This window comes from Pan paniscus, chromosome 16, assembly GCF_029289425.2.
Source record: "Pan paniscus chromosome 16, NHGRI_mPanPan1-v2.0_pri, whole genome shotgun sequence".
Taxonomy (NCBI): Eukaryota; Metazoa; Chordata; class Mammalia; order Primates; family Hominidae; genus Pan; species Pan paniscus.
The window spans coordinates 61,970,699-61,984,753 of NC_073265.2; the positions used below are offsets into that span (position 1 = coordinate 61,970,699).

The window sequence follows — 14,055 nt, forward strand, 5'->3', positions numbered from 1 at the left end:
TTGGGGATTGATTGGATGTGGCAGGTTAATAATTGGGTACCCATTTTGGGGCTTAGATAACCAGGGAGAGTAAAGGAATATTGGACTAGGGTCGAGGGTTGGTTGTGGAATCTAGTTTTAGATGTTTAAGATATCTAATGATGATATCCATCAGATACCTGAATAGCTGGATTTCAGGAATGAAACCTGGTTTGAAGATAAAGATTCAGGAGTAGGCCAGATACGGTGGCTCACACGTGTAATCCCAGCACTTTGGGAGGCCAAAGCCAGAGGATCACTTGAACCCAGGAGTTGGAGACTGGCCTGGGCAAGATGGCTCAGACCTCATGTCTACAAAAAATTAAAAAGCCAGGCGTGGTTGTGCGCACCTGTAGTTTCAGCTATTTGGGAGACTGAGGCAAGAGGATCACTTGAGCCTAGGAATTTGAGGTGGCAGTAAGCTATGATCATGCCACTGCATTCCAGCCTGGGAAACAAAGCAAGACCCCATCTCAAAAAAAATTTTTTTAAGATTCAGGAGTAATTTAGATTTGAGGAATCATCAAAACCATAGTTTTGAAAGGAGTCATCTACGGAAAGCTAGGAATAAGACGACAGGCAACCAAATGAAAGAAAATAAGTATTTAGAGGGAGAAGCAGAAGAGCCCACAAAAAAAGAAGCATATGATACAAGAAAAAACCCAGGAGAGTGGTATTATGGGAAGCCAACGAAGAAAGGTTTGGGAAGAGAATGGTCAGCCTCACTGAACACTTCCAACAGAGAGGTACTGTTATCCCCATTTTATAGAAGAGAAAGCTGAGGTTAGGAGAGACAAAACAAATTTTCAAAGGTAAGTGGCAGGACCAGGATTTTAATCCAGGTCTGGATGCAGAGCTCTTGCTCTTAACCATCAATCATCAAGCAGTGATGTATCTTTGATGAAGCAGTGGTGGCAACAGAAACTTAAGGACTTGAAGACTGAATGAGTAGATATTGGACTACTTTTATTTCAGAAAGCTTTGATGTAGAGGGAAGAGGTTTTCAGAGGACAGAACTGTATTCATTACTCTGATCCGAGAAACTTCTAATATTTGGGGAGAGAAGGGTAAAAAGGTAGTCTTTTTTAAGTATAGCATGGTGGAAACAGAGAATGCAAGAGCAGAGCTTTTGAGTTTTTCCACATTTGGGGGCAAGATGGTGCTTTGCTTCCAGGGATAGCAGTAAAGAAGCAATGCTTTCCACATTAATTTGACTTAGATTTTCTTTTAAAAATAAACTCTACTAGGGTGTGCAGGGTCAGTCTTTTGGGCATGTGAATTTGCAATTTTTCTTTCACTCTGGTGAGATAGGAGCTATTCTAACTTCTAGTATGGGGGTTGGTTGCTCATGTCATCAGAATTTGTAACAGAATTAGGAAAATGAAACCAAGAACATAATCACAGCTACAGATGTGGTTTTAGAAAACTGAAAGAGAGAGGCAGGAAAGTAGAAGTATGAACTAGCAATGAGAAAAAAGTATCCTTCTTGCTGAATAATATTGGGCAAAACTGTGCATTCCAAAGACAGTAAACCACTTTGGAGTGTGTCACTACAATGATTTTTGTTTTCAAGGAAAACTCATTATTGTCTGATAATGGCTTAGTAGTTCATGTCGGACCAATCCTTCCACAAATAACAAATGTAAACAAGTGGTAAATATAAAATACTCTCTCGGTTTAACTTTAAAAAAATACATATGATTGTTCAAAGAAAAAATATCACAGTGTATTGTGAGGCTGAACATACATAAATAACATGACAACTATAAAGCATATATGGTTGCAAGGTTTTAATATTTTATGTAGTGGGACACAAAATTAATCCTAAATAGTTTGTGAAAAGCTGAACATGGTCCTAGCCAGAGCAATCAGACAAGAGAAAGAAAGGGCATCCAGATCAGTAAAGAAGAAGTAAAACTGTCGCTGTTTGCTGATGACATGATATACCTAGAAAACCTTGAAGACTCATCCAAAAAGCTCCTAGAACTGGTAAATCAATTCAGCAAAGTTTCAGGATACAAAATTAAAGTACATAAATCAGTAGCCTTGCTATATGCCAACAGCAACCAAGCTGAGAAATCAAGAACCCAACCCCTTTTACAATAGCTGCAAAAAAACAAAAAACAAACAAAAAAACAACTTAGGAATATACTGAACCAAGGAGGTAAAAGACCTCTACAAGGAAAACTACAAAACATCACTGAAAGAAATCACAGATGACGCAAACAAATGGAAATACATCCCATGCTCATGTATGGGTAGAATCAATATTGTGAAAATGACCATACTGCCAAAAGCAATCTAGAGGTTCAATGCAATTCCCATCAAAATACCAAAATCATTCTTCACAGAATTAGAAAAAACAATCCTAAAATTCATATGAAACCAAAAAAGGGCCTGCATAGCCAAAGCAAGACTAAGTAAAAAGAACAAATCTGCAAAGCCAAAGCGAGACTAAGTAAAAAGAACAAATCTGGAGGCATCACATTATCTGACTTCGAACTATACTACAAGGCCACAGTCACCAAAACAGTGTGGTACTGGTATAAAATCAGGCATATAGACCAATGGAACAGAATAGAGAACCCATAAATAAAACCAAATACTTACGGTCAACTGATCTTCGGCAAGCAAACAAAAAAGTGGGGAAAGGACACCCTATTCAACAAATGGTGCTGGGATAATTGGCAAGCCACAAATAGAAGAATGAAACTGGATCCTCATCTCTCATCTTATACAAAAATCAACTCAAGATGGATCAAACGCTTAAATCTAAGACCTGAAACCATAAAATTCTAGAAGATAACATTGAAAAAAATCCTTCTCTACATTGGCCTAGGCAAAGACTTCATGACTAAAGAACCCAAAAGCAAACGAAACAAAAACAAAGATAAATAGATGGGACTTAATTAAACTAAAAAGCTTCTGCACAACAAAATAAATAATCAGCAGACTAAACAGACAACCCACAGAGTAGGAGAAAATTTCTGCAATCTATACATCCGATGAAGGACTAATATCCAGAATCTACAAGGAACTCAAATCAGCAAAAAAAAAAAACACAAAAAACAAAAAAAACAAATTCCCATCAAAAAGTGGGCTAAGGACATGAACAGACAATTCTCAAAAGATATACAAATGGCCAAGAAATGTGAAAAAATGCTCAACATTGCTAAAGATCAGGGAAATGCAAATCATAACCACAATGTGATACCATCTTACTGCCACAAGAATGGCCATAGTCAAAAAATCAAAATACAGATGTTAGCATGGATGTGGTAAAAAGGAAACACTTTTACACTGTTGGTGGGAAAGTAAACTAGTATAACCACTATGGAAAACTGCGGAGATTCCTTAACTAAAAGTAGTTCTACCACCTGATTCAGCAATACCACCCCTGGATATCTTACCCAGAGGAAAATAAATCATTATATGAAAAAGATACTTGCACATGCTTGTTTATAGCAGCACAGTTTGCAATTGCAAAAATATGGAACCAGCCCAAGTGCCCATCAACTGATGAGTGAGTAAAGAAATTGTGGCTCATGCCTGCAGTCCCAGCACTTTGGGAGGCCAAGGCAGGCAGATCACTTGAGGCCAGGAGTTTGAGACCACCCTGGCTAACATGGTGAAACCCTATCTCTATTAAAAATACGAAAATTAGCCAGGTGTGGTGGCGCACGCCTGTAGTCCCAGCAAGTCAGGAGGCTGAGGGAGCAGGATTGCTTGAGCCCAGGAGTTTGAGGCTGCAGTGAGCTATGATGGCACCACTGCACTCCAGCCTGAACAACAGAGGGAGACCTTGTCTCTTACACACACACAGCAACTCATAAATCAAGGGAAAAAAAGAAGAAATACTTTGAACTAAATGATAATGAAAACAAAATGTGTAGGATTCAGCTAAAAGCAGTGCTTAGAGGGAAACTTAGAATTGTAAATGCTTCTATCAGAAGAAAGGAGAAAATCAGTGATACAGGTTTCCACCTTAAGCTAGAAAAAGCAGAGAAAAATAAACCCAAAGTAAGTAGAAGGAACAAACAAACAAGTATTAAAGAAAAATTTGAGAAGCCCCGAATTCTATGGAAAAAAAATTTATGATAAATCCCTACAAAGAGCTGAGTGCGGTGGGTAGCTCATGCCTGTAATCCCAGCACTTTGGGAGGGGGAGTATTGCTTGAGCCCAGGAGTTCAAGACCAGCCTGGGTAACATAGTGAGACCTACGTCTCTCCAAAATAATTTAAAAAATAAAGAATAAGTTAGCAGGGCACGGCGTCACATACCTGTGGTCCCAACTACTTGGGAGGTTGAGGTGGGAGGATTGCTCGAACCCTGGAGATTGAGGCTGCAGTGAGCCACGATTGTGCCACTGCACTCCAGCCTGGGCAATGGAATGAGACCCTCTCTCCTGAAAAAGAAAAAAAAAAAAAAATCCCCAGCTAAACTGATCAAGAAAAAGACAAATTACCAGTATCAGGAATGAAAGCGGGTATAACATTACAGATTCTGCAGACATGAAAAAGGGAATGTTATGAACAGTTTTATGACAATAAACCTGACAAATGCAATAGACAAAAATCTTTGAAAAATACAACATACTGCCTGGCATAGTGGCACATGCCTGTAGTCCCAGCTACTCAAGAGGCTGAGGCAGGAGAATCACTTGAACCCGGGAGGCGGAGGTTGCAGTGAGCCAAGATCGTGCCACTGCACTCCAGCCTGGGCAACAGAGCAAGACTTCGTCTCAAAAAAAAAACAACAAAAAAAACCCCCAAACAGAAACAAGATGAAATGTAAAATCTTAAGTCCTACTAAAGAAACAGAATTTGTAAATCAAAAGTAATCCTTGAAAGCAGACTCCTGGCTCAGATGATTATACTGGTAAATTCTGTCAAACATTTATGGGGCAAAATAAATTCAGCCTTACAAAAATTTGCAGAAAATAGGAGCGAGAACTTAACTTGTTTATATCAGGCTAGCAATAACCCTGATGTCAAAACTGGACCAAAGACATTACAAAACAACAAAACTATAGACTATTACCCTGTATGAACATAGGTACAAAAATCCTCAACAGAATATTAGCGAATCAATCCAGCACTATATAAAAAGGTGAATATGTAAATCATGACCAAGTTGGAGTTATCCCAGGACCCTAAGCTTGGTTCATTATTGAAAACCAAAGTACTCACATGCATTAACAAAAGAGAAAAGTCATATGATTTTAGTAGATACAGAAAAAAAGCAATTTTTTTTTTTTTTTGAGACAGTCTTGCTCTGTTGCCCAGGCCAGAGTGCAGTGGTGCAACCTCAGCTCACTGCAACCTCTGCCTCCTGGGTTCAAGTGATTCTCCCACCTCAGCATCCCGAGTAGCTGGGACTATAGGTGTGAGCCACCAGGCCCAGCTAATTTCTGTATTTTTTCTGGGGGAGGGGAGGGGGGGCGGTCTCGCCATGTTTGCCAGGCTGGTCTCGAATTCCTGGCTTCAAGTGATCCACCTGCCTTGGCCTCCCAAAGTGCTGGGATTACAGGCATGAGCCACCACACCTAATAATTTTTTTTTTTTTAGATAAGGACTCACTGTTGCCCAGCCTGGAGTGCAGTGGTTCAAACAGCTCACTGCACCCTCGAACTCCTGGACTCAAGTGTTCCTCCTGCCTCAGACTCCCAAGTAGCTGGGATCACAGGCATGCGCCACCATGCCCAGCTAATTTTGTTTAAGAGATGGGGGTCTCACTTTGTTGCTCAAGCTAGAAAAAAATAAAATTTTAAAAAGCCAGTATAGCCAGGCATGGTGGCTCACCCCTGTATTCCCAGTACTTTGAGGGGTGGAGGCAGAAGAATCACTTGAAGCCAGGAGTTCAAAACCAGCCCAGGCAACATGGTGAGACCCCATCCCTACAAAAAAAATTTAAAAGAAAAATTAGCTGGGCGTAGTGGCACATCTTGTGATCCTAGTTACTTGAGAGGCTGAGGCAGGAGGCTCACTTGAGCCTGAGAGGTTGAGGCTGCACTGAGCTATGATCTGTGATCATGTCACTGCACTCCAGCCTGGATGATGGAGCGAGAGCCTGTCTTAAAACACACAAACACAAAAAACCCATCATGTTTCTTTAATGATAAAGGACTGTTACATAAAATATACAAATAACTTCAAAAACTCTACATTAAGAATACAACCTGAGGCCGGGCGCGATGGCTCACGCCTGCAGTCCCAGCACTTTGGGAGGCTAAGGCGGGCGGATCTCTTGAGGTCAGGAGTTGGAGACCAGCCTGGCCAATGTGGCGAAACCACGTCTCTACTAAAAATAATACAAAAATTAGCCAGGCATGATGCCTGTAATCTCAGCTACTTGGGAGGCTGAGGCAGAAGAATTGCTGGAACCCGGGAGGCAGAGGTTGCAATGAGTGGAGATTGCACCATTGCACACCAGTCTGGGCAACAGCGAAACTGACTTAAAAGCAAAAAAACCAACCTGACTAGAAAATGGACCAAAACCCCTCACCTCACCAAAGATACACAGATGGCAAATAAACATATTTAAAAATGTTCCACATCATATATCATCAGAGAAATGCAAATTAAAATGAGATACCACTACATACCTATTAGAATGCCCAAATCCAGAACACTGACACCACCAGATGCTGGTGAGGATATTGAGCAATGGACTGTCATTTATTGATGTTGGGAATGCAAAACAGTATAACCACTTTGGAAGACAGTTTGGCAGCTTCTTACAAAACTAAACCTACTTTTAATGTTAGAACTCAGCAATCACACTCCTATTTACCCAAAGGAGTTAGAAATGTATGTCCACACAAAAACCTGCACATGGATGTTTACAGCAGCTTTATTCACAGTTGCCAAAACCTGGAGGCAACCAAAATGTCCTTCAATAGGTGAATAAATGAATAAACTGTGGTACATCCAGATAAAAGACTACTACTCAATTCTAAAAAGAAATGAGCCATGAAAAGACATGTAGGAAACTGAAGTGCGTATTACTATAGAAAGGAACCAATTTGAAATGGCTGCATCCCACATGATTCCAACAATATGGCCTTCTGGAAAAGGCAAAACTATAAGACAGCAAACCGATCAGTGGTTGCCAGGCGTTAGTGGGGAGGGAAGGATGAACAGAGCACAGAGGGTTGTTAGGGCAGTGAAATTACCCTGTATGATACCATAGTGGTGGATGCATGTTGTTATATTAATATATTTGTCCAGGCCAGGTGTGGTGGCTCATGCCTGTAATCCCAGCACTTTGGGAGGCTGAGGTGGGCAGATCACCTGAGGTCAGGAGTTTCAGACCAGCCAGGCCAACATGGCAAAACCCCGTCTCTACTAAAAATACAAAAATTAGCCGGGCATGGTGGCGCACACCTGTAATTCCAGTTACTCAGGAGGCTGAGGCAGGAGAATGGCTTGAACCCGGGAGGTGGAAGTTGCAGTGAGTCAAGATTGTGCCACTGTGCTCCAGCCTGGGTGACAGAGTGAGACTCTGTCCAAAGCCACAGAATGTACAAGACTGAAGCCAAAAGTAAATTATGGACTTTGGGTGATAAAGATGTGTCCGTATATATTCATCAGTTGTAACAAATGTGGGAGATGTTGATAGGGAGGGAAGAGGCTATGCATGTGTTGGGGCAGCTGGTATATGGCAAGTGTCTGTATTTCCTCTCAATTTTGCTATGAACCTAAAACTTCAATACCCTTCTCAGCCCCTGAGAAAGTAAAAACAAAACAAAATCATAAAAATTCTCAGCAAATAAAGAATAGATGGGAACATCTTCAACCTGATGAAGGGCATCCATGAGAAAAAAATGCAATGGATATCATATTTAGTGAAATATTGACTACTTTGCCCCTAAGATCAGGACCAAGGCAAAGATGTTTGCTCTTACCACTTCTATTCAGCATTATACTGGACTAGAGTTCTGGCCAGTGCAATAAGGCAAGAAATAAAAAGGCATAAAGACTAGAAAGGAAGAAATAAAACTCTTTACAGATGACATGATTATGTAGAAGATCCTAAGGAATCCTAAAAATAAATTATTAAAATAAAAGTGATTACACCCAAGTGGATTTGGCAAGGTCACAAGATACAGTCAATGTACAAAAATCAATTGTATTTTTATATACAAGGAACAATTTTGAAAATAAAAAATCACAAAAGTGTCAAATACTATTGATATGAAATACTTAGGAATTTAACAGACTACACGTAAGACCTCTACTCTGAAAACGGCAAAAGCACTGGTGTGAAACAGAAGGCCATTATAGAAATATATATCATGTTCATGCATTGTACGACTAAACACTGTTAAGATAAAAATTCTTCCGAAATTCATCTATAGATCCTATCATAATCCCAGCAGGTTTTGGGGTAGAAATTGACTTGACAAGCTGGCTCTAAAATGTTATGGAAACACAAAGGACCAAGAACATGTAAAGCAATCATGGAAAAAAACCAAAATTGGAAGACTTACACTGCCTTACTTCAAGACTTACTATAATAGTGCTCATGTAGCACTGGCATAAAGATAGACAAATAGAGCAATAAAACAGAAGTGAGTGCATACATAGACCTTACAGTTATACAGTCATTTGATTTTTGATAAAGGTACCAAAGCAATGCAATGGGAAAAGTCTTTTCAACCAATGTTGCTGGAATGACTGGATAGCTGTATGGAAAAGCAATCTAGGGGCAGGGGTTGGGGAGATGTACAACACGGTGACTCTACTTAATGTATTATTGAAAATTTGCTAGTATATAAAAATACAATACAAAAGAATTTAAAGAAGAAAAAGTTATTGAAAATTGCCAACAGAAGATTTCAAGTGTTCTCACCACAAAAAACTGAGACAATGCATAATTAGCTCAATATAGCTATAAACCTACAGCTAATGTAAAGGTAATATATACATATTTCAAAACATGCTGTACATGATAAAAACTTACACATTTTATATACAAAGTGAGACTATATTTGTGACATAGGCATGGTCCAATATTTCTTTGGGCATAGAGAAGAACATTAAGACATTAAGAAAAAGGATATCAAGCCACAGACTTGGAGAAAGTACAAAACATATCTGACAAAGGACTTGTATCCAAAATATTTTGGATGCAATTCTTATTACTCAAAAAAACCTAACAACCCAAACAACATACACAAAGCAAACAACTCAACTGGGGGAGAAAAAGGCAAAAGATTTGGACACTTCACAAAGAAAGATATATGAATAGTCAATAAGCACATGAAAAAGTGCTCATATGTCATTAGGGAAATACAAATTGAATCCATGCTGAAATACCACTGTATAACTGTCAAAATGGGTAAAATTAAACATTGACAACTCCAGATGGTTGTGGGGAAGAAAAGCAACCACAACTGTCATATGCTGTTTTAGGGAGTGTAAATGGTCCAACCATTTTGGAAAAAAGGCCTTTCACCCAGCAATTTCCCTCCTATAGGCCTTTACCCAAGAGAAATAACAGTACGTCTACACAAACACTTGTTGACAGCAGCTTTATTCATAATAATTCCAAAGTGGAATGCTCTGTACTCACAGTGGAGTACTATCTAGCTATAAAAAGCAACCAACTACATGCAACATGGATTACTCTAAAAAATACTATGCTAAATGGAAGAAGCTCTATACAAAGGACTAAATACTGAATGGCTCCATTTTTAAGTTGCATTCTGAAAACAGGCAAAACTGATTTCTGGTGGAAAATAACTGGTTGTTCTGGGGCTTGAGGTATGCGGTGGGGATGACTTGGAAGTGGCATGAAGGAACTATCTAGGGTGATGGAGACTTTTCATTTTTGCTGCTCCTTGCAGATCAAGACTAACTCAGACAATGTGCTTGGGGCTGTCCATTCTGAATCTTTTTTTTTTTTTTTTTTGAGACAGAGTTGGCTGTGTTGCCCAGGCAGAAGTGCATGATCTTGGCTCACTCCAACCTCTGCCCCATGGGCTCAAGCAGTTCTCTTGTCTCAGCCTCCCCAGTAGCTGGGATTACAGGCACCCACCACCATACCCAGCTAATTTTTGTATTTTTAGTAGAGACCGCGCCTGGCCCATTTTGAATCTTGGTAGCCACTTGGGTTAGGTAAGCATATGCATTTGTCAAAACTTACCTGGCTGGGCGTGGTGGCTCACGCCTGTAATCCCAACACTTTGGGAGGCCAAGGCAGTCGGATCACCGGAGGTCAGGAGTTCAAGACCAGCCTGGCCAACATGGTAAAACCCCATCTCTACAAAAAATACAAAAATTAGCCGGGTCTAGTGGCAGGCACCTGTAATCCCAGCTACTAGGGCGGCTGAGGCAGGAGAATCGCTTGAACCTGGGAGGTGGAATTTACAGTGAGCCGAGACTGAGCCACTGCACACCAGCCTGGGTGACAGAGCGAGACTCTGTCTCAAAAACAAAAAGGCCAGGTGTGGTGGCTCATGCCTGTAATCCCAGCACTTTGGGAGGCCGAGGCGGCTGGATCACCTGAGGTCAGGAGTTCAAGACCAGTCTGGGTAACCTGGTGAAACCCCATCTCTATTAATAATACAAAAAACTTAGCTGGGCGTGGTGGCAGGTGTCTGTAATCCCAGCTACTCCGGAGGCTGAGGCAGTTGAATCACTTGAACCCAGGAGGTGGAGGTTGCAATGAGCTGGGATTGCACCATTGTACTCCAGCCTGGGCGACAGAGCGAGTCTCTCTCAAAAACAAAAACACAAAAACAAATTTACCAAATGGCACACTTAAAATTTGTGCAGTTTCACTATATAAACATTTTCACTTTAAAAAAAAAAAAGACCAGAAAACAAAATGTTAAATTATTACAAGTAGCTTTTCAGTGATTTAAAATAGTTCTAAAGAGACCCAGGAAATTCTCTGTTCAGCTTGGTTATAACTGACAATTATTTAGCTCTTAAATATGTGCCCCATACTGTGCTAAATATTCCACATGGCAGTCTCCTGTAATCAACAGCCCTATGAAGGTAGGTACCGCCATTAACCCCATTTTACAGATAAGCAAAGTAAGGCTCAGTAAGGGTAACTTGTCCAACATCATTCAATACTCACCACCTCAAAACCTTTTGTAGAATTTGGATTTCTTCTCAAACTTGCCAGGAGAATACAATGCAAACTGTACCTGCATGATAAGATGACGGATTTTTGGCTGTACTCTTACTTCTTGGTAGTGCTTTGTATGCTGCAGCTTTTCTTTTCCCTGAAACTAAAATCAGTTTCAAATGAAAGCCAGAGGGAGTGTACCAACACTTTTCAGGAAGACTCACCCTTCACCAGGCATCCTTTTTAGGCCAATGGATTTTCAAAGATTTCTTCATATAAAATCATATGTAAAATACCTGAAGCCCCCACCCGTTCAGCTTATCCTACCCTTCCAACTCACCTCTGCATAATCTGTCTTGTGTGATAAATACCCATCACTTCTATTGCTTAGCTGCTTCACAAAAAAGATGGACATTCTGCAGCGGGATGTATGTATGTTCAAATCTATATACACTTAGACAGTCACTGACATTTTACAAAACAATGCTTACTTATACTTACCCTTATAATGTATCATGTTTTTATACTTTTTGTGATAACCACCAAATGGATTTAGTAGCTATTAGTTCAAGATCCATTATTTGAAAAACACTGCTCTAGGGTATGTGTAGTCTATACTCCCTGAACTAGTCTTTACTGGCATCACCAATCAAAAAATGGAGAACGAGTTAAGAATATACACTCAGGACCAGGGGCTTAGTCAACTTAGACATTAGAAAAGATCATGTCAACACTTCAGGACTCCTAATAATGTCTTCTTAGGTTTAGAATATAAATATTTCAATTCTTGAGAAAATAAAAATTTCATGTGAGCCTTTCTAATAAAAATAGGCTAGAAGGTTGGTGGTTATTTTTAACTTATCTGGGAAACAGAAGGAAGAGGTCGCAGCCAGAGATTTCCTTAATTTAAGCCTAGAATGCAGCTTTGAGTTACAAGCTGCATTCTAGGCTTAAATTTACTTTGAAGGAGTAATCAAGCTTTCTTATCCAAAGCAGGGAAAGGGAGGTCACAAATGAAGAGCTTGAGGTAGCTTTGAGATTCCAGAAGCTGCTGTGGGCCCAGGGGAAATGAAGACCCCTGAACTAGGCAGGCCCACCACCAGCTGCCATGTTCATACTGCCCTCCCAACAAGCTGAAAAGGCTCACCATGCTCTCAAACTGCTATGCTCCAATTCAGCTTTAACTGGGCTACTTCATACTAGTACTTTATGTCACTTTCAACCCCACAGGACAAGCCTATAGCTCAGGCTCAGCATGAGGGACTGCAAGCACCTCAAGAGCAAAGTAACATGCACATCACAAATGAAGATCAGAATGATTTTTATCTTATCTGGTTCCAGAGTGGTGATGGAGACAAAAATCAATTACAGACAGAATTCCTGAAATGTAAATTGTTTTTAATATATTTAAGAGCACACAGAAGTCTTGATTTATAAAAAAATAAATATATAACATGACAAATTTACTGATGATCCTGGAGCTCTGAGGTCAAACTCTTTAAATGATCAGTGAAAACATAAAACATCCATGATCTGTTAACACACACAGGAGCATATTCCAGTTGTAAAAAACAAATTCCTTGAAGGCTCAGAACGAACAAAAATCAGTCTTTATGGCAGAAAGCACATCCAAAGCTAGGCAATGAAGTTCAGCCTGGGCCACGTGAACCTTTCACCAGCCAGCCTATAACCTATGGAGCCAGGACAGGAAAGCACGATCCTTCAGCTCATGACGCTACCCAGGCTTCCAGACAACTGCAGAATGAAAGAGTCCCTCAGAGGCTCCCCAGCCCCTGCTGCCATCATAAAGCACGGGAGGGATTGTTTTGTCCTTAGCGGCTCTGTCCTAAATTTGAGAGCAGGAGACTGAGAAGGTTATGCTCATTAAATATTGTCATTGTAACACTGAATGGAAATCATGATCCTTGCCCATGGGCACTGAGCTGAAAGAGGAACCTCACATGAGGCTTTCCTAGAGACCAGGATGTTGGGTGAGTGGGCGTGCACTTCTCAAGTGGGCAAGGAAGAAGTGCTTTTCTCCAGCTGACATGCTCTCAGGGGTGAAGAAGTTTAGCTTAAAATACCTGATGGCGCTGCATAAACTGGGGATTTAGGAACTGAGTTGTTAGCTCTGTGACACACAACATAAAAAACAAAAATCCAGTCTCATTAGCTAAATTCGGATTAAAATCTGAAATGTTTTTATGGAGTTGCCAACAGGCTGGAATGTATCTGATACAGTTTAATCTGCTTTTATTTCTTTGGCTGTCTTCCAAACCACTTTCTTCCTGTAATTCTTAAGTTGGCTAGTTCTCCTTCCTCAGAAAAATTACCCCTAAGAATCTTCCTAATAGTGAGGGTGTACTTCCGAATAGAAGAGTCCTTCGGCTGAAATGGCATCTCCAAGGCCTACAGTTCGAATGGGGTCTTTACACACCAATACTGGTGTGAAGTGGAAGGATATTCCCTCTCTGTGCCATTCTACTACTGGCTTGTTTGGGTTTAATACAATCCTGGAGCCTGCCTCCGAATGGGAAGTCATGAACTCTTGGGGTGCCCTCAGAGACACTCGGCTGGTGTCTATGGTTTCTGTGGCGCAGGCCTGTGTCCCAGCCACACGAGCTCCTGCAGCCACGGCTGCCAGCTGGTTGGCCCAGTGTCCATCCACAGTTGCCAGGATGTGGTAGACCAGCGTGTGGAAATGGATCCTGGTGAGATCCGAGGCTCTGCTTTTACTCCTCCCATGTTCTTTCAAGATCCAGAAGAGGATGTCACTGACCATGCCCACATCAGGAACACCGTTCCAGGAAGAGAGAGAAGAGTGAGGTCCAGAGGCCGACTGGGTGAGAAATAACAGCTCCTGTTCATTCAGCCCAAGGGAAGTCACCGCGGGAAAGACCTGCTAACAAAAACAACAACAGGTATCTTTCTGATGGAGATAACCTGGCTTCTAA

General features: G+C 40.8%; 1 protein-coding gene across 4 annotated transcripts in view; it reads right to left on the reverse strand.

Annotated features, from left to right (window-relative positions):
- Window positions 1–12,478: 12,478 nt before the first annotated feature.
- ADPGK (ADP dependent glucokinase) overlaps window positions 12,479–14,055 on the reverse strand; it is a 32,442-nt gene continuing 30,865 nt past the window's right edge. For 3 of the 4 annotated variants that reach the window (XM_003818567.6, XM_034939092.2, XM_034939089.2), the window contains one exon: window positions 12,479–14,003. In XM_003818567.6, coding sequence (XP_003818615.1) covers window positions 13,449–14,003 — 555 coding nt within the window. In that variant the 3' untranslated portion in view covers window positions 12,479–13,448. The remainder of the gene's footprint in view (window positions 14,004–14,055) is intronic. The other variant, XM_008971902.4, reaches the window with a different exon arrangement.